Below are 21,853 nucleotides of genomic sequence, written 5' to 3' on the forward strand. Positions count from 1 at the left end.
TAAAAAAATAAGAAATTTTTATTTTACTGATGTAAAACCTACAAGAAATAGTCAGGTTAGCTTACTAGAAATTTAAAGCGTGAAGATCTGACGAAATTCCAATTTATAAAAATCGTGGTGAAACCAATATAACTTCTCCATTTAAATAACAATTTTCGACCGAGATAATTTTTTTTTTTTACATTAAAAATTTTAAAACTAATTGAAAAATTTATTTCTACAAATTTTCATGACTATTATTGTATAAGGTAAAAGACCCCATTAGTGGCAGCTTTAACCCCTATTAATGGCACTTTTTCTTTCAATGAGAAAATGTTCTACTTGGAAAAAAAATTAAAAATTTTTTTGATCCAAAGGTCTTAAAGATTAGAAATAATATATTCATTATTGAAATTAATGATTTCATTAATTGAATAAGTACCAAAATCAAAGAAAGTGTCAGTAATGGGGTCCCCGCCACTATGGGATCTTTTACCCTATCCGCCGGAAAATAAAAAAAAAATAATCTTAAATTCGCTATTTTTTATTCCAAAAATTAATTACTGAAAGTAATATTAATTAAAATAATTAATTAATTCACGTGTTTATCTAATTAATTAATTTAAATTACAACTAATTAAAATTTTTAATCAAGTTTGAAAATAAAAAAAGTTAATTCACGATTATAAGGGGTAATATACAATTAATTATTACAAGAAGGTAACAAATTTACGAAAGACAGTCTTTAGAAGTTTAGAAGTAGTCTGATGAATATTTTATAGGAAAGTAAGGTTGTTATTCTAACTGTCCGGGTAATGAATTATTAAAGAGACTAGACTAGGCCACGTGGAGGACCTATCCACGAGCTTACAACCCCACAACTCACCACCACCGTGAGTTCCATTCCATTATTTCATTATTATTGTCATGCGATGTTATATGTCAGGCAGTTTTGTGCCGGACATTATCGAGTTGCATTCGTTGTCGATATTCTTGCCCTTACCCTTTACAACTCTATTTTTTAAAATAATTTTCAATAATAATAATACACATTAAACTTAAAACCGTTAATTTGAAAAATTGTGATATAGTAAGTTCTTCATATCACAAGTGAATCTATCATGAAGAAAAAAAATGGCGGTAAATATTTACAGTTTTTTGTATTGAGTGCTGGATAAAATTTAAGAGAATAAATTTACACTTCTGTTAATACAATATACTATTATAATAATATTAACAGTTTTTATTATGAATTATGATGTGTGATAACAGTTATTAATGTCTCATTTTTCTGCGAACGGCTGACAGCTTAAATATTATAGTAATTAAGTTTAATTGATTGTTATTACTGGTAACAATCGAATGAATTCATCATTTTGTTATTATTCGCAAACAAGGTAATCATTTTATTTTTACTTCCTTATTATTCTTACACAGAAAAAAAAACTTATTGCACCAAGAAAATTTTAAGGAAGACGAAAATTATTTTGGAGCAAGAAGAAATTTTCTAGGCTCAAAAAACCTTGACTTTATTCAAGAAATTTTCAATCTTCCTTAATATTTTTTTTAACCAAGAAAATTCACGCTCTAGTCAAGAATTTTTTTTTTCAGTGTACAAATTATTCATTTTTATTGTTAACGATTATCACGAGCTAAATGTTTTTTGCATGAAAAAGTAAATGTTTTTTTTTTTTGTTTTTTAATTTTTAGTTATTAAATTGATATAACTTATAATAAAAAATCTTATAAAAAAAAATGTTCCGCGATTTTAAGCTAAAAAATATACTAGTGATTTAATAATTAACTTCTACACCAAAAAAACTGCTTAATTCGAGAAAAATATTCTTTTTAAAATTTTACTCTTGCTTCAAAATGTTTATTTCGAATATTTACTCAAAAATTTAAACAACCACGTATACTTTTTTTTTAACAACACTTATTTTTTTTTTTTTAATTTGTTTAAAGTCGCATAAACTACTAAGGTCATGAGCGACTACGGTAGGGGGTAAACTTTTGAGATTAGAACTCGTTTTATTTTTTGGGCTGAGCAGAATAATACACTTAAATATTGAAAATATTCATTGGTGTACGCCGGACTCGAACCCGGTCCAATGCTTTGGTAAGCAAGGGCCGCATCCGATAGGGCTACTGCGCGCCTAGATTTAACAACACTATTTATATTTTACCCAAAAATTTTAAGAAAAAAAGTTATAAAAATTCAAAATTTGAATTCTGACTAAAATATAGGAGATACGAAAAAGTTATAGAATACCTTCTTTGTAGAAAATTTAATTTTCTACTACAAAGATTCTTGTCGATTTTTTGTATCTTTAGGGGGTATTCTGGTCTAGAAATTTGAAAAAAATTGATTTTTCTTATGTTTTCAAAGCCTAACCCTTTAAAAATATGTCTTTAGAAGGATTTTAGAAAATTCGAATTATTTTCGGAGATATAGCTGTTTTTTTGACGCGGCATCTAAACCGGCCTGGCCGGAACTAGACTGCGAAAAACTTTACGCGAAACTTTAAGGTAGTTGGATCGTGCAAGGCATATTTCAAGAAAATCATGAAATTTTTTTTATCAATAAATAAATATATTGATAATTCACCACTAAAATTTTAGATCAATTCATCACACCGTTAGTATGAAATCTACTTGCGTCACTCGAGTGGTACGGAAAATTTCATACTAATTTTACCATTTTTTTACACCTCTACGTGTAAAAGATGCAATATCGAAAATTAATTACTAAAAAACGTTGTGGTGAATTGATCTGAAATTTTGGTGGTGAATTATTAGTATATTTATTTTTCGATAAAAAAAATTTCATAATTTTCTTGAAATATCCTTTGCACGACCTAACTACCTCATACGCGTTTTTCTTGAAACTGCCACGGAGAAAAAAATTTTGCTATAGGAACTCTATAGTAGTTAGTTAGTTGTAAAAAGTTCCAGTAGGTTAACGTATTTTTATAGTAACAATACCGTTTGGCTCCTGCAACTCTACATCGTTGAGCTCTGAGAGCTAAACGTTATTTACCTCTCACAACTCTACAGGATCGTTCTGAGACTATAACAAATTTTTGGAAGTCTGCTTAATAATTTTTTTTTACGATTTAGCATTGATAATCCACAGATTCGGTAGAATCTGGCGCCAAGTTCCGTTCAAATTCGTTGTAAACGGAGCGCGAGACTACCGACTGTGTTTACTGTAAGCAGAGCGGTATTTTGAGGTTGCAAAATTTTATTTAATTCTACGGTACTTCTTGTTCGTAAATTTTATATTATAAAAGTAGTTCATGCTTTATTTTACTGATATTAATTAATTATATTCAATTATAACAATTAATCTACTTGAAATTATTAAATTTTATCAGCACAAACTATAGCAAGCTCAAAAATTTCGATCCTGACTTTTTTTCTATGTAAAAAGTGACATGCCACAGACTAAATAATTCGAGAATTCATGGTAATCTTCCAATAGATGGGAAACTACAGTTAAAAAAATACATTTCACAGCTTGCATCTACATCCACCAGGGTGCGCTGGAATTGTTTTTACATAAACTGTAGCTTCAAGGGGATAGTTTGCTATAAAAAATACAGCCAACGCGAGATTTAAGTTGGTACCAATTGTAAATTTTTAGAACGTACTTGGTGTGCGTCATTGTGTATTTCAATTTTTTTAAAGTCCTAGTAAATAGATTTTACAAATTTCATTAAAAGTAAAATATTTTGCAACCACGCACACTAAATACGTTCCAAAATTTTTTTTTTAATTTTCAAATTTACAATAAAATTTTTTTTAATTTCCGAAAATCAAATACAATCATATCGGTTACTTGGATTTTTTTATTTTTTTATTTTATATCTTTTTGTAAAGAAAAAAGAAATTTTTTTATCTTGATAGTCTTATGAACGTGGACTTGGCGCGATTTTTTTACAGTGAAACTGTTTTGTTCAGATTTAATAAATACATGCGGCAGAATGAATTTATATTGCTAACAATAATTGTATATGAAAAATAAGAATAGTATTATAATAGAAATAAAATAATAATAGAACTTATGTTACAAATAAAAATTATTTGTAAAATAAAAATATGGTCGTCACAAAATTATCTTATTTTCTTAATTATATCAATAAATATTGGACATAAAATCATTACCGTATATGCACAAGAAAAGATAAATAAACGAAAACAAATTTTATTTTGTTTTAAATGGGGTCTTTTTAATGTATTCCGATAACTTATTACTTATCACAATATATTCAACTAATAAATTAAATTAACAGTCACTGCAAATGAACCTTGAAAAACCATAAATACAAAACTTTTCTAACCAAATTCAATTTGACAAAAAAAAAAAAAAAAAACCTATTTCCTTAAATAAATAAATGGGGAACTTAATTGTCCTCATATATTTTTAATAATATGGATTAGTAACAAAATAATTCTGTTTGTCATTTTAGAAGGTTATGAAATATGTCAGCGCACTCCACTACTGCGCAACGTAGAGCGCTCCCAACTATACCGTTTGGCTCTAAGAACAATCCCGTAGAGCTCTGAGAGCTCAACAACATTGAGTTATCAGAACTAAATAACATTTTGTTACTGTAACTCTACAACGAACAGTAAACTGTGTATAGTTGTGGTAACTCTACAGTTACGTTACCAGAACGAAATTTTTTTTTCCGTGTGTCTTTTTTAAAACGATACCCACGATTTCTCAACTTCTACTGAAACGAATTACTTGAAATTTGGCTTGAGTCTTCTTTAAAGACTTCTCTATTACATAAGCTAGCCTCATCCTCGAATTTCAGTATTTACTATTTTTAAAAAATTCGGAAAACTCAAAAAAAGTGGCACAAAAATTAATTTTTTTTTTTTCAGATCGTTGCTATTTTGTGATAATTTTTTTTCACTTTTTCTTAGTTAGTACGATAACGGCATTACTCTAGATTAATAATCTTTTTTATTTTTTTTTTTTTCGATTGCCAGGAAGTTTAGAATCGTGGGTGTGATCGCGTGTCAATTTTTTGACCCTCACTTCATCAGCTGATAACTTTTGAATTTTGAATTTTTTTACTTTTTTTTTCTTTCTGTATTTGTGAAATATTAATAAATATCCTATAAAAAATCTATCGTAAAAATATTGATAGTCTTTTTTTTACGGCACTTCAAAAATGACCTTAAATTCGAGGTTCTAGACCAGAATACCCCCTTAATATTTTAACTTCCAATTTTAATTTTAAATTTTCACATCTAATTTTTCCTCAAGTTGCTCTATACAAATTATTTTGATCAGAATATATAGAAAAAAATTGTAATCAAAATTACGGTTGAAGTATTGAAAATACAAAAAAATGATAAGAAATCTTTTTGTGGGAAATTTAATTTTCGAGAAAAAAGCTAATATCAATTTTTTGATATCTCTAATAATTTACTCATAATCTTGATTTTAATCCTTCCAAATTAATGTTTCTATGTAGCAACTTTATTCAAATTAATTATTCTTTCTGGAGGATTAAAATAGAGGGTAAAATTTATTCACGATATTATCGACTTATTTTTAGAATATCAAAGATTCCCTGATTTCTGTTATTTTTTTTTATCATCAAAAATAAGCTTATAACTCTTTTCAGAAAAAAAGGAAGTTTTTTTTTAAACTAAAAATATTAGAGATTTAGATAAAGCGAAATTGTTGTTAAATTTGAAGAATAGTATTTTTTGATGTCGAATTTGATTGTACCTCACGAAGACAATATGCTCTTGATCTTAACATTTTGAATCTCTTTTTGCTTAAAAAATGATTTTCATGACGAGAATTTTTTGAATGAAGACAAGGTTCTCTTAAAAAAATTTTTTTTTGGATTACAAATACTTTTCTTGAATCGAGTAGTTTTTTTTAGTGTACACTAATTTAAGAGTAGAAAAAATTAAGTGAATGCTGACATAGTTTCGCACTCATTTTTAAAATTAATAAGCTCTAGAAAAATTAAAACTAAATTTTTCTTCGAAAAAGAAATGATTTACAATCTAATTAAAAAATTTTTTCTTATAATTTTTTAAATTAAATATTAAAATAAATTTTTTTAAAAATCAAATACCAAAAAAAAGATAAATTATGAAGTTGTATATTTACGTTTTGAAGTTTGATTAATCCTAATGATTTTTTAAAAAGAAAAATTTATTTTAATTAGAAAATTTGTAATGATAATATTTTTATAATCATGTGTTTTCTTAATTCAATACAATTTTTCAACTATTTGCTAAGAAAATTAAAAATTTTGAAAAATTAAGCAGTTTTTATTCTCAGCCCAACTTTTTTATCAAAATTATCGTAATATTGAATTAAAAAGCGAACATTTATTGTTAAATTTCTGTATTATATTTGAGTAGAAAAAGTCTTGATTTAAGGAAATTTTACTTGATTCAAGAATTTTTCTTCTTGATTCAAGACAATTACCCTCTTCAAAATTATATTCTTGGTTCAAAATTTTTTCTCTTGAATCAAGTTAATTTTTTTTTCAGTGTATAAGCTGTTAGGTCTGTTCAAAGGGTTTAAATAAATTAATTGAAATGATGATTTTTCATTCAAAAACCAGAAAAAAATTCTAAAAGAATCATTTTATTATCGACAAAAATTTTGTAAAAATTATATATATTGTAAAATTGGTATTTTTGTACTGGTTCTATAAACAGGTGTCTTTACACCTCGATAGAATTCTTTAACAGATAAATAAATAAATAAATAAATAAATAAATTCTCTTGGTTTCACGAAATTAATTTTATCTAGAAAATTCTTTTCTACACTAATAACGGATAAAACGATCTGAATAGTTTGACGGCGTCCCACGGTAGCGCTGCTGTAGGATTTCTCGGAACCAAAAGATTGATTTTCTTGAGTTTAATTTCTTCCTTCGAACCAAGAAGAATAATTACAAGTTTTGATCAACTTTTCAAATTTAAATTATGAAAAATATTATAAAAAGCTTTTATTAAATCTTTGAAATATTAAAAGTAAATAAATCAAATTGTGTGTTTAAAAAAAAAGCATAGTGAATTTTTAATGACCCTAGGGTGAATTCATATTTGTACATTAACATTATTATTATTAATATATGTTTGAGGGTAATTAATAAATAAAGAAGATTCATGTAAACTTTGACATATTTGTTTAGTAATTTTCAATGAACCCTGGGCTTAGCTTTGAGGAAAGTTCATGAAGGAATCGGCTAAATTTTTCATAAGGACATATACTCAATCAATACTCCAAACCATATGCCTTTATATGTCTACAAAAGTGAACAAAAATTAAATTCGTGTCAATGTCTGTCCTTAATTTTCAACGCCCAGCTGGCCTTAATAACAAAAAATAAGTCTTAAATAATAAATTAATATCTATCATGATAAACTTGCCTGAAATATTCCACTACATGCATCGTTTCGCTTATATACAGTTACAGATACAAGGTGATAATCTGATTCTGATAACTTCCTATTTATTAGAGTTTTATTACTTAGTTTTTATTTCTTCTTTAGCTGGTAGATAAAATTATTGAATATTTTAATTATTCATTTATTGATTATTTTTTTGCAGATTTGCAAATGAATCACACAACACTAAAAACGTGGTTAACACGCGGAGAACTTGAAAAACTTGAACATGTAGTTCTAGAAGGTCGTGGCGCCCGATTGCTGGGTGAATACTCGCCTGATGTTAAAACAAGAGCTTTTTTACGATCACTTCCTAATTATTTGGTAAGTTACGTTAAAATATCAACTATTATTATCAATTAGAGTAATGATTAATGATAAAGAGCAGCAAATCTTTGAATTCTACAATTTTTTTCAGACTAAAATCAGCCAAGTACATGATGCAGTAGTCCGAGGATCGTTAGAAGACTTACAAAAATTCTTGACTGATGAGCCAAAAAAAAAGTATGCCTTTGCCAAAGATCCTTCCGGGACACCATTGCTTACCAAAGCGGTCTACTTCGGAAAACAGAACATCATAGAATGGTTGATTGCAAATTATCCGAATACTGTTGTTCAGAAAGACAGGGTAAGTGTTTTTGTTGGTTTTTGTGTTTGAAGATTTGAATTTTTGACTTTTGATCTTTTAAGTTTGATAACTATATTTTTATAAGCAAAACATAAAATAATTCTTAAGTAGAAAATTTAATTTCCTGCAAGAAAATTTTATTTTTTTAGTTTCAGAATTCTAAACTCTAATTATGGTCGGGAAGTAAAGCGTATAATAAAATTGGTGGATGATTTTTGAAGAAAATTAAATTTTATACAATAAAGACCTCTTCTAATTTTTTTCATATTTTCAATACTTTCTCTCGAAAATGAATTTGAAACATTAATAACACCGGCACACAAAAAAAAAAGTTGTCCCCATGCAGGAAACCCCTAGAGTTGACAAAGGGGCCAGGCTTGGGCCAGTACTGGGAAACCTAGCTTCGGCGTACCTGTATTGGTCCATGCGTGGGCCAGGCTGTTTAACCCAGCCTCGGCCATGCCAATGATTACCCAACCTTGGGCCAAGACTGGCTAACTCAGCCTTGGCCATTCATTGGGAAATTCAAACTTAATAAATCATTAAGTAATAGAATTTTAAACAGTAAACATTTATTGTTTAACGAATATTTGCTAACAAATTCTAAAATTTAAAATTTATTATTTAACCAAGACAATTGCATATCGTCAAAATTGATGAAGTCTTAAAAAAATTAAAATATAATAATTTACAGTTGAATTTTTAATATTGATAATTTTAAACATGAAAATTTATCATAAGATATTAAAAATATACAGAACGATATACAAAGTTTAAAGTAATATAACAACTTGACTCTTTCATTTTTTTTAACTATAATAAACATTTGTAAAAAATAGTTAATTTTCATCGAAACACAATATTAAATAACATAAATTATATAAATAATAAACCGTCACACTTCGTCACTATATAGATTTAGCTTATCAGAATAATAAGATGTGCATCAACTTATCGGTCGTACGGTGTAGGGGTTAGTTATCGGTCTGGCAAGCGCGCGGCTCGGGTTCGAATCTCGATTAGAAGAACGGATACGATTTTCACACTTTATTTCTTATAATTAGCAACAGTTAGGTTTGAATTTACTTACTTACAAAATAAAATAAAAAAATAACATTCCAATAATTCTTTTTTATCATTTTTTATCAAATGGCATGGGCCAGACTTGAAAATTAACTATGGCTCAGCCCTGGTAAACAGGCGTGGGCCAGTCCTGGTAACCAGGCTTGGCCCATCGTTATCATCCCAGACTTCAACCAGGACTGGGCCAAGCCTGGCTTACAAGCTTGGCCCAGAGTTTTACATAATTGAGCCAAGGCTGGGCCAAGCTAGGCCCCGTGGTACTTTCCTCTATGGGTCTGTACTTTGGATATATCTAAAGTATATATATATCCAATATATTTATAACTGCAATTTTCCCGATTTTTTTGGTTTTTTGAGATTTTTTTTAATTTTAAAACGTTAATGGGACAAGATTTCAGATTCAAATTCAGTGGAACAAAATACACAAAAATCATACTCAATCTGAATCCAAAAATTTTTTTTCATCTCGATAATTTCGATTTTTCATGATTTATTGCAATTTTTTTGGGTTTATTAAATTTTGATGACTCAACGGGCTAATTAACGTTCAGATTCAGATTCAGTAAATTGAAATACATAAAAATCATACATGATCTGGGTCCACAAAAATTTTTTCATCACTGTGAGCGACTGCAGTTTTTCGCAATTTTTTGAGTTTTTTCGCATTTTTCTCAAAATTTTTAAGGTGTACGGACAAAACTGACTTCAGATTCGGATTCAGCGGGTCGAAATACATGTCCGTAGGTGGGTCCGGTCCAAAGTACAGACAAATTTTTTTTTGTGTGCCGTTGTAATTTTTTGACACTTGAGCAACTCAAAAAAAGAAGAAATGTTTATTGTACTGATGTAAAATTTGAAAAAAATTAATTTTGTACTATTAATTGTTGTTATTCACTCTCTTATACAAAATAGTTCAATTTCTTCAGATCATTGATAGATAAATAATTTAATTCAATCTTGGAGTCTAAGCTCTTTCGCGATCATCAACAATACAACTAGTTTATCATTTATAAGTATACATTTAATAACGCACTTATTTTTTATTTTTAATTATGAATATTAAACAGTAGTAATAAAATCTTATTGATTGTAAGAAAAAATTAAAGTAAATATTACGGAGTTCTTTGAAATTATCAATCGCTGTGGCTTCGGCCGGCAAGGAATTCTAAATATTCATGCCATAAATTAAAGATGATTTTTCATACATGGTGCAATAAGATCTTGGTAAACGTTAATATTCATGCCTAACATCATCTTCTCAACTTAATTGATAAAAGTTTTAGTTTTGATCCAAATAATTGCCGAAATTTTTTATAAAATAATGAATCAAGTAGGAAACCTTTTTTTCCTTTCTTCTACAAAAAACTATGATGGTTTAATTGTCAATAGATGAAGAAAAAAAATAAAAACAAAAATTAATATATCCGTCAAAATACAGTGATTTGATAGAAGTCATAAATAAACAGGAAATAACAATGAAACTTCCCCTGAATAAAATTTAGTATTGCGTGACTTGGATAATCATAAAGTGTAACCACCTGGTATGGCCCCAGTAGCTTCTGCTCGTTTTAACCCGACAAAACCATTTGATTTTCATGTAGGATGTACGAAAGCAATCTTATACCCCCACTCGTACTCAATATTACCCTCACTTAAGCTATTTTATTCCCTGGTATCAATTGCTCTAGCAATAGACATAGGTATGAACGTCTAAAGTCTTGAGGTACGTCTTCTACCCAACAATGTCAGTTTAGTTATTCTTACTCCACTTGCAAAGTTTGCAGTTTGTATGTTTGACTTTTTATAACTTGCTCTACTCCATTTTATTAACACTTGTTCTAATAATAATGATAATTATTGATAATAAATGATTTTATCTTTCTTTTTATTATTTTTCTAGGAAGGAAGAACCGCGCTTCACTACTGCGGAAACTGCAAGGACCCAGAAGCGATATGGGATTTGCTGGTTGAAGCTGGATGCGACACTAGTATTTGCGACAAAAGAGGCCGCCCTGCATCTTATTACCTCCAAAATCCCCAAGAAATTGAGCTCACGGAACCAGACAAGATGGACGACCACAAATTTTCAAAAAATGAAGGTATTGCTTCTTCTAATAGTTGATTAATCTAATTTTTTAATTTCTTATATGAATGTGTGAAAAATTATTCTGGTAAATTACTTTTGCAATGACCTGGAAGTTCGCCCTTGAATACAAAGCTATTATTCATCATCAGAAATATATGAATGTGCATAAATGGCTATAGGAAGAATAAAAGCCTAGTAACATGTTCCCAATGACCCCGCGGAAATCGATAGTGTGAATTTTTTATATTCTTCAATCGATAATTTTTTTCTATTTATATGAAGGGCGATTTAAAAGGTGATTTTTATTAAGATTTCACACCTACATTGAATCGATGAAGTTGATTCAATTTTTAAGTGAAGTTTAATGTTTAGATATATTAAAATTTTTTATCAATTATGGGTTAAATACTTCAAATATGACGAATTTCAAAATTTGAATATATTTTAAAGATCTGATATTCAAGTTTTTACAAGTTGAATTTTGAATTTCCCGATTTTTTTAATTGATTATGACGTCAAAAGCGCTGATGACAACCCTGAACTCTGGGAAGAAAAAGTAACTTGTTTTCTTCGTTACAAAGACTAAAATGTTACACTTAGAAAATTCGAATATTAAAATTGATATATTGTCATTACGTAAATTAGAATAAATGGTTATAAAAATTTCATATAAATAATTTGAATTTCAACAAAATTAATTTAGGTACAATTTTCAAAACATTTTCAATTTATTTAAAAATTTTTTCAAACAAAATTGTTTGAAATAGATAAAGAAATTTTATTTTGCAGTTCTAGATGTCAAACCATCGAACATCAGAATTTGGATCCACAACCGCGATATCAAAAAACTTCAGCAAGTTCTTTGGGAAGGACATGGCTCGAAGTTGCAGTGTGAGATCAGCAATAATCCTCGTGTCAAAAGGTTTCTAGAAGCCGTACCTTACATAATGGTAAATTTCATTTTTCATCTTTCAAATTTAAATGATTGAAGAAAATTAGTGAAAACTGTTCAATTCTTCCAGGTGACGATAAAACAAATCCATCAGGCGGTGATTAACAATGACTTGAACACCCTGCAAGATAAAATCGCAGAACCAGTTTCTCCTGTAATTCTTTGCGCCAAAGATAGTAACGGACTCAATCCTTTGCACAAGGTATGGTGAAGAAATCTTTTTTTTGATCAATTAATGAAAAAATGATTGATAATTCATATCTTTGAATGATTACATAGGCTGCTGGTCTAGGTTACATAGACATTGCGACAAAAATTGTTGAAAAGTATTCTCAGGCAGCTCTAGCTGTAGATAATGAGGGTAAAACGCCTCTACATTACGCCGCGGCTTTGAAAGACGGGGGAAGTATGTATGATCTTCTGGTGGAATATGGAGTGGATGAAAGCAAACTTGATCATGTAAGAGTTTTAATTTATCTTAAATATTTGAATATTTATACAAAAAATCACTGTAATCTTTAGAAATTTCAAAATCCTGAAATTTGATGAATTTTTGGTTTATGTTAGAGAAATAGGAAAGAATTATTTAATCAGAGCAATTGTTTTTAAGCTATCTGACGGAGATTTATAGAAAAAATCATTAGAAGCTTTTTTAAAAAACACAATTTTAATATTTCAGAAACAAAAAGCGGCGGGCTTCTACAGAAACCGTCCAGGAGACATCGATGTCTCGAATTTAGTGGTAATTCCAGATGCGCCGCGAACATCAGGGACTGAGTACCCTAAGAACTGGGATTGGAGAATCCTAGAATCCCAGGGTTCAATGCGTTCCAAGAAACGAAGCAGCAGTGACAGCGCGATTGGAAGCGCAGAAAGCGCAACCAAAAGTGAAGAAAACTCCGAAATGATTGAGGTATGATCTTCTTAGTTTAAAAGATTTGGTAAATTTCGTGTGGATTTTGTGTGGGTTTGAGTTGGGTTGTAAAAAGAATGGAAATTAAGAAAAATTTACTAGAACAGGAGGGCGAGGAAGCTGATGAACCACCAACTGAAGATGCTCCTGAAGAAGCTGAAGCTGAACCTGAAGAACAAGAAGAAGAAGAAGAAGCAGAACCAGAACCAGAGCCAGAAGCTGAAGAAGAAGAGGAAGAACCAGAACCTGAACCAGAAGCTGAAGCTGAACCTGAAGAAGCAGAAGCAGAAGAAGAACCAGAACCCGAACCAGAAGCTGAAGAAAACGAAGAAGAAAAAAATGAACCAAGCACCGGGGATTCAGGTGTTGAGGAAATACCCGCCGAAGAAGATCAGGTGCGATGAAAATCCACCCGATTACGACCTAGCGTACTCACGATTACAAATAATTACAATAATACTTAAAAACAAATATGAAATTATTGACACAATTAATGAATAAATAAACATTTATCGCAACAGAACCAGTTTGTAGATAATTGATTGATTAACGAACTGGAAATCCACAACCTTTAGAACCACCTTATCAACATAATTCAAAATTCACAAGACATATAATATTGCAACCCTTTTATTATGTGAAAGTTCATACCGATCGATAGAACATAGAACATGAAACAACAGTAGCATAGACATTTATGACACATACATGCATTCTAGACACTATATGTCATGTCACGTGTGTAGATCAAATCAAGATCGCGAAGACGATATATAGTTTATAGGCATACAGGTGTATGCTTTTACAAATGACACCTATCCCTATTACATATCGATTCCCGGTCACACATGCGCAAAAATGCTCACGCTTTAGTGTCTTTTCTGGTTTGTGCTCCAGGTTATTGTTGGCGAGCATGAAGAACTGCCTGAAGTGGAGCTTAATGACGCGGGCATGCCCGAAGATCCAGAAGTTGAAGATCTCCTGGTGAACGGAAACATGGAGCAATTGGCATCCTTGGTGCTCAATGGTGAGGGGAGTCGGCTTCTTGGCAGGCAATCGGGAAATTCGGATCTTCAGGCTTTTATTGATAATGTTCCTTCTTATATTGTACGTATTCTTCATATTTTGACTATAATTTTTGAACTTTTACGATTGTTATCTTTTGCAGGGAAAAATTCACGCAGTTCACATTGCAGCCAAAGAAGGCAATTTGAGGGACCTTCAAAATGCCTTGGATAGACGCAAATTTGCTATTGCGAGGGACAATGCTTCGCCTCATGGTGCCACCGCTCTTCATGTCGCGATTGTTTTTGGACACACTGCTATCATAAGGTATCTGTCAAAAAATTTTTTGTTTTTGATGTTTTAAGATATTTTTAAGGTCACAAGTTTGGTTTTGACTTTTTTGATGAAATTTAAACGAGTTTTTGCTTTTTAAAAGAAGAAATGGTCAGTTTTGAGCTGTAAATATAAGAAGGAACTGTCATCATCATTCAAAAGCTTAATAAGATAAGAAATCACGAGTCGGTTTATGATTAATTCATTTTAATGCATATTTATAAACAGTTTAACCTTCTGTTAGGTAGAACTGACGATGGTATCTCTTCCATATCGATCGTCAGTTTCCGACGTATCTATCTCGTACATTATTTTAACATTTTCTTCCATAATACAGCGTATTTGGCATAAAAATTTCTTTAAATTAATTATACAAAAAAGATAAAGTTCAAATTAATACTTTAAGTAAACATTTTGGAAATTGCCATGAAAATGTGATCTTAACTAAGGTAAAGTACCCAGTAGTTGAACAGGGTACAAAGTAAAACGTATTTGACCCGACTTTTAATATATAAAGATGTAATTATTAGTTCAAATTAGTAATTTTCACAAAAATTTAAACAATTCTGAATTGATTGGAGAGTATAATAACGCAAATAATTGAATATTTATATTTTGAAAACGTTTTTAAGATATACTATGAAAAGAGTAGTAGTTAAACAATCAATTCTGACAAGCCGCAGTAGTTGACCACTCCGGGAACAGTAGTTGAACTAATAAAATGTATGGCAACAGGCACAGCAAAAATTTTTAACGTTTTATTGAAATATCAAGAGAATTATATCATATTATTGAATAATATTAAAAATAATACTGTGAATATTTAATATGTTCATTTAAAGATGAGAAATATTTGTATTTAATTTCTTAATTACACTAATTTTTAGCTGTAAAACTTATTAAATTTGCAGTAATTAATACAAATCACAATGCTGATCACTAGTCTATAAACCTATTAGTGGTTAGAGTGGTGTTAAAATTATACGGCCCGAGCTTATTCAAGTTCTGGGTACCGCTTTGATAATTTGGAGATATAGTTAGACGCTAAAATTTAATATAAAAATTATAATTTATGTCTTTGCAAAAAATATGTATTATTTAGAAAAGACTATTTTATTGGGTGATACAATTTTTTTTTACTTAAAATGATGATCTACCGTTTTTTTTTACTGATTGTTCGGTTTACGGTTTGGTACATTATTCATGAAAAAAATATCATCTATCGGCTATTCTAAACATGTCAACTTTTAAGTTAACAAAAATATAATTGTTTTGATTTATAATTGAAAAAACTTACAGAAATCAATTACTGTATCATTGAATAATTATAACATATGCGCATATTACTCATAATAAATAGGGTAAAAGACCCCATTAGCGGCGTTGACCCCATTACTGACACTTTCTTTTATTTTGGTACTTATTCAATTAATGAAATCATTAATTTCTATAATGAATATATTATTTCTAATCTTTAAGACCTATAGATCAAAAAAATTTTTAATTTTTATCCCAAGTAGAACATTTTTTCATCGAAAGAAAAAGTGCCATTAATAGGGGTTAAAGGTGCCACTAATGGGGTCTTTTACCTTATACGGATTTTGTATTACAACAATTCGAAAAGTCTGTTCAAGTACTGGTTCCATTTTTATAAGTGTTCAAGCACTAGTTACTTTACTTTATCTAACATAATAATGATTACAATTCTAAATGAATCTCAATCTTTCAGATTTTGTCCCCAATATTAAAGCTTAATCTCAACATTTTTCATTGCCATTTCTTCTTAGATATCTAGCAGGAAGATTCCCAGAAACTGCTCACGCAGTAGATGTAGACGGACGAACTCCTTTGCATTACGCAGCGACATTAGCAGATAATGGGCACTACTACAATCTACTCCTCCATTTGGGCGCCAATCCTCTCACCAGAGACAACGTAAGTATTATCCAAGGTATAAACTAAATCCAAAAAATCTTTTTCAAATCTATTTGCCCAAATTATTTCCCAGTTTGAGCAAAAGGCCGAGTACTACCGGACTAACCAAGAAGACCTATCGCACAAACGGCTCTTACGGGACTTTGGCGCCCGCGAAGAACTCGCTGATGAGATGCTTTCCGACAAAGGTAAGATTCCTTTGAATTAACTCTAAATAAATAATTGCAAAATTGTTCAGACACCCTCTACTCACACTAAAAATTCCAAAGCTCACTGAAATTCACAAAAATCCTTCACAAGCAGATCCTAAAAATCTAACACCGTAATCTGCCCCCTGATAGTTGCGGGCGGCGACGTTTACTCCTCACGACGCGACATTAACGAAGCAGATACCCTGACAATGTTGGAGCGGTGCTTCCGTCTGCTAGTGAACAATCGGAGGAACTCGATCCCGAACACTCCGGCAGCAAATGCGGGTACAATGCTAGGCCGTTGTATGAAACGCCCAATATTTGACAAAATAAAGCACCGTGTGACTCGCATGGACCACAATCTGTTTGACGTAATATGGCCGTCTTTGCAGAAATACCAAACGCTTAATAACAGCAACTATAACCACTATTCCCAGAGCAGCCAAGCATCTAGCGCCCTTAGCAGCAGATCCATGGTGGATATCGACAGCGACTTGGACATGATCGTCGTCGCTCCAGATTTCGAGAGCTACTACGTTTTTGCAGAGCTCCTGGACCCGTTGATCAGGAACCTCCACTGTGTGACGACCACAGGGGAGCTTCCCGATCAGCCTGACCCTAGTTTCTTCTCCGAGGATTCGGAGGTTGATGAGAACGCTAATATCAGCGAAAATATCTCGACTATCACTGGGTTCGACATTGATTCTAGTGGGAAGTATATTTCTGCTGGAACTGTCGACGCCTGTAGAAATCTCGAAGCTTTCTCGCTTCCTTTGACGTTGACCATCAACCAGCTGGAAGAAACTGAGAAGCAAATCACTGGGGTGCTGATCAGCGCAGAAGTTTCCTTGGTGATGGCTGAAGGCAGCAGTGAGGATGAAGGAGGAATTTACTACACGTTGAACGAAATCCTAGAGCGGCCTAGTGACATCAGAATGCGGCTGGCCGCTGCAGGACTCCTCGTTCCGATCAATGAAACTGAGGCCAGTGATGAAAAACGGATGCATGGACGACACTGGCCGTACGGTCGAGGTGTCTACGTTGCCAGCGCTGGAGACCTAGCTGTCTGGGTGAATGTTCAGGATCACATCAGGATTATCGCTTGCACTTCTGAGAACAAGCCGGGACAAATCGGCAAGGCCTATGTTAGGATTGCTAAAGTCTTGACGATTCTTGATAAAAAGCTCAGGTTCAAGAAGGACAAGAAATTGGGTTTCCTCAGCGCCAGACCTTCTGCGGTCGGCAATACGGTCAAATTTAGTGTTATAATCAAATTGCAAGGGTTGTCCAGGAAAATGGATCACTTGAAGGAACTCTGCATTGTTCGTGGTCTCAAAGCTATGGAAACCATGCGCAGCGACACCTTCAGGATCAGCAACCAACAAAGTTTGAGTATCACTGAATTGCAGACTTTACAGGATTTTATTAATGCCGTTGTCAGTATTATTAGTTTAGAAAAGGAAATGATTTTCAATAATTCGATGAATATTGCGTCGCTTATTGTTAATATGTTCAGGAAGAAAAGCTCCGCGCGGAAATTTAGGAATTAAAGTGTTTGAAGCAATAATTTCATAATATATGAGTTTATGGAAATTATTTTGATTGAATATTTGTATTTATATTGATTATAAGTGTTGATGTTAATTAATCTTTAATTAGGATAATTTATTTTTTTTATGTTAAATTTTAATATTAGGTATCTCACTTTGAATAAATGGCTGTTATTTATATAATAATGGATATCTGTGATAATTTAGTAGCTCAATTTTATTTATATTTAAGTATTATTGTTAATTATCTTAAGGTGTGTTAATATAAGTTAGATTATAATTATGATAATAATAATAATATTGGAAAGATGCGAATATAATTGAAAAATTCAAGTATTTAGTTAAAATGGCGGCAGTTGTCCACTGGATTTTATTTTGGGTTAGTAATTGTTGAAAATTTAATTTTTATTTTTTAACGTTATTTTTGAAAAATTGTAAAATTTTATTTAAAAAATGTAAATTTTACTTACAATCATTGGTTTTTGATTGAAAAAATATTGAACTTTGAGAAGCGGCATTACCTTAAAATTATGTCGTCAAATAAATATTTGGGAAGAAATATTTAATGTAGTACCGCAGATACCACAAGTGTCAAATTTCCCTTACAAAGCCTTATTTAATTTACGTAGTTGATTTTATGTAAAGCCGCATTAGAAAAAAAGAGATAAAGATAATTTTTGAAAGTTTTTTTTTATTAATTATTACTATTACATGCTCTGAATCTGTATTTTTAATTACGCAAAATATTCAAAATGTTTTTTTTTTCATCTCCTAAATTTTTATTGAAATTTGAACGTCACTTTTTAGAAAATAAAATAAAAAGCCATTTCTCATAAGAGTTAATGTTTAATTATAAAACTTTCAAAGCTTAATATTTTTTTATTGATTCTTTTAAGCCTTTTAAAAACTTAGTGGACTTATTATCTTACTACAAACATAGAAAACTTAGCTTCATTCAAGAAAATAATTTTATGATTAGGGAAGTAAAAAAATTTCTTCAGTTCAGAGAAAAAATTCTTGGTTAAAAAAAATTTTCCTAGCTCAATGAATTTTAATATAAATGAATCTATTTAAGGGGTTAGGGGCAGAGACACGAAAAAATGAGAATTTTCAGTAATTTTTTTTTGCTATTAAATCATGTTATTTTACAAAAGTAATAATATGGCATTATTACACAATGTTTTAACTTGAAGTCACGAAAATTTGGAAAAAAAAAATGTATAATTTCCAAAGTTATAGCTGTTTGTGTTGACCCAGTTCCCAAAAAAGATCCTTGCGGTGACTATCATAAGTCCTTGGAGATTCATCAAAAATCAATCGGATGGAAAAAATTAGTTTTATAAATAGATTATCTTGGGCCTGATCGAAGCTTTTTTTTTTTTTTATCTAAAAGATGTATAAAGTTCATTAAAATCTATCGAGCGGTTTTCGAGTTACAGTTGTCACCAGTTCAAGAAACATAGTTTTGAGAAAAACGCATTTAAAGTTTCACATTAGATTTATGTACAGTAATACGCTCTTTCTTATTTGTCGAATAACTCGAAAAGTAATTATCGGATTAACTTCAAATTTTTAGAGAGTATTTTTAAGATATTATACTTAGAGAAAATGCAAAAAAAATCGATTTTTTGAAAATCTTGACTACCCCTAACCCCTTAATGAATATTTTTTTTTATTTGAAATTAACATGGATGAAAAATTCCAGTTAAGATTTCAGATTTTTATGAAAATTGAAATTGAAATTGAATAAAAATATTTTTCATTATTGAAATTAAAAATTCAGAGCATTTGATAACAATTATAAATAAAAAAAAAAGATCAAATAAGATTCTGTATTCAATATTTGACTTTTGCAGTATCGACAATGTTACTTTAAAATATTTCATTTTTAAAAAAGTTTTATAAACTTGAAATTAAAAAACAAAAATGATAGATAAATTTATAATATTTATAAAAATAGCGTTAAAAATAAAATGCTTTAATTGTTTAGCACGAGTCATTGTCACAAGAAGAAAAAACAAAACGCACATATCTTTCCAACATTGTTGTTATTGTTCAATCATCTAAATTTTGTACAAGCTAAATACATTTAACATTTATATATCTAATCAACAGGCCAGTTTTCCAATTACTCACTAAAGAGTAACGATATCACGCTTATGTGTTTTGCACGATAAAAATTATTGAGCTTATGAGCTTGAAATGTGAAGCTTGTCTGCTCTGAATTTAGTTTTACTTACTGAGTTTAGCTGGTATTATTCAGTCATTTGCTAATTGCTTTTTCTTTGTTTTAGATAGCAGTGATGATTTTCCAATATTTCGTAAAGAAGACGGACGTTATTTAGCTTCCTGTAAGTCAATATTAATTTATTCATTTCTTCTTTTTATACTGGTCTTGATATTAATAATTATTCAATAATAAATTAATTATTTAACAGCATTGGGTACACCGTTAATTAAAGGATTGACTGAAGTAGTTCACAGGCGTCCCAAAAATCCAGTGACTTACTTGGCGACATATTTGAATAATTTTGCAACTCATACAAATGGAAACGAGTATTCTTCTCCGGTAATATAAAAGACAAAATTTTTAATAAAAAAGACAAAAAAAAACAATAAATATCCAATACAAGATTGGTGTAGGCATGTAGTAGCCTATCAGACCTGGTCCTTGCTTACCAAAGCATTGGACCGGGTTCGAGCCCGGCGTACACCAATGAATATTTCCAATATTTAAGTGTATTATTCTGCTCAGCCAAAAAAAAAAAAAAAATAAAACGAGTTTCAACTTCAAAAGTTTACTCTCTACCGTAGTCGTTCATGGCTTTAGTAGTTTATACGACTTAAAGCAAATAAAAAAAAAAAAAAAAAAATTGGTATTGACATATTGTATATGAAGAATTAATATTAACAAAAAAATTGTTAACAACATAAAAGTAAAATTTTATAGATTAATATCAACAGATTATAAGAAAATAATTAGGAAATAATTTTTGAAATACAAGAATAACTTTTGATTATACTAAAAGGATCAGGAGAGAATAAACTGCAAGTTAATTCCCCAAAGTTCCGTAAAGTGGCGCATGGTCACTTTTGTTGTCCGCTTGAAGATACTTATTTTTCAAATTTATATTTTGTTCAAAAGCCCATTTAGTATCATTCTGAGAGCAAATTGCATTCTTCATAAATTATTAACAATGCTTGAACAAACTAACAGTCGTGTTGACAGAGAAGTCCAACAAAAATCTTGCTCGGGCTCTGTCAACGACTCTTTGAGGGTACTGGTTGAAATTCAACCAGTCCCGGGAAAAAATGATCAGGACTGATCAGACCTGTTCATATCTGATCAGGCCTGAAATTCGACCTGATCAGGCCTGTTCATGTATGATCAGGCCTGATCAGACCTGTCCATGCCTGTTCATGTCTGAACCGTTAAATACGTTCAGATCTGATCAGACCTGTCCATGCCTGTTCATGTCTGAAGTGTTAAATGCGCTCAGACCTGATGAAGCCTGTTCATGCCTGCTCATGTCTGTTCATGTCTGAAGCATTAAATACGCTCAAACCTGATCAGATCTGATCAAGCCTGTTAATGTCTGAAGCATTAAATATGCTCAGACCTGATCAGACCTGTCCATGCCTATTCATGTCTGAAGCGTTAAATACGCTCAGACCTGATCAGACCTGTCCATGTCTGATCATGTCTGATCTAGCCTAAAATAGAGAAGGATTAAAACTCCATTTATCAGCTGACAAG

The 21,853-nt window shown here is 30.6% G+C and overlaps 1 protein-coding gene across 5 annotated transcripts; it reads left to right on the top strand.

The window, feature by feature from the left end:
* The first annotated feature begins 880 nt into the window (after positions 1–880).
* On the top strand, positions 881–20,665 carry LOC123270250. Of its 5 annotated transcripts, XM_044736220.1 has the most exons (17): positions 1,165–1,376; positions 7,165–7,456; positions 7,584–7,744; positions 7,839–8,048; positions 11,032–11,230; positions 12,007–12,167; positions 12,240–12,371; positions 12,449–12,628; positions 12,849–13,082; positions 13,190–13,477; positions 13,980–14,189; positions 14,251–14,414; positions 16,208–16,355; positions 16,429–16,543; positions 16,697–18,475; positions 20,391–20,447; positions 20,535–20,665. In XM_044736220.1, the coding sequence occupies exons 2-15, from the start codon at positions 7,390–7,392 to the stop codon at positions 18,094–18,096; spliced, it is 3,669 nt and encodes a 1,222-aa protein (XP_044592155.1). In that variant the 5' UTR covers positions 1,165–1,376; positions 7,165–7,389; the 3' UTR covers positions 18,097–18,475; positions 20,391–20,447; positions 20,535–20,665. The 5 variants fall into 5 exon arrangements, with proteins under 5 accessions (XP_044592156.1, XP_044592155.1, XP_044592157.1 ...); XM_044736221.1 differs by lacking the exons at positions 1,165–1,376; positions 7,165–7,456 and adding an exon at positions 881–1,119; XM_044736222.1 differs by lacking the exon at positions 7,165–7,456.
* The last annotated feature ends 1,188 nt before the right edge of the window (positions 20,666–21,853 follow it).

This window comes from Cotesia glomerata, linkage group LG8 (assembly GCF_020080835.1).
Source record: "Cotesia glomerata isolate CgM1 linkage group LG8, MPM_Cglom_v2.3, whole genome shotgun sequence".
Lineage (NCBI taxonomy): Eukaryota > Metazoa > Arthropoda > Insecta > Hymenoptera > Braconidae > Cotesia > Cotesia glomerata.

What these genes read in the sequence shown, in the direction of transcription:
- LOC123270250 (XM_044736220.1), top strand. Translation starts at nt 7,390, where the DNA reads ATGATAAACTTGCCTGAAATATTCCACTACATGCATCGTTTCGCTTAT. An exon ending in AAGCCGTACCTTACATAATG is followed by an intron (nt 12,168 to 12,239) that starts GTAAATTTCATT and finishes CAATTCTTCCAG; the next exon opens with GTGACGATAAAACAAATCCA. An exon ending in ATAATGTTCCTTCTTATATT is followed by an intron (nt 14,190 to 14,250) that starts GTACGTATTCTT and finishes TATCTTTTGCAG; the next exon opens with GGAAAAATTCACGCAGTTCA.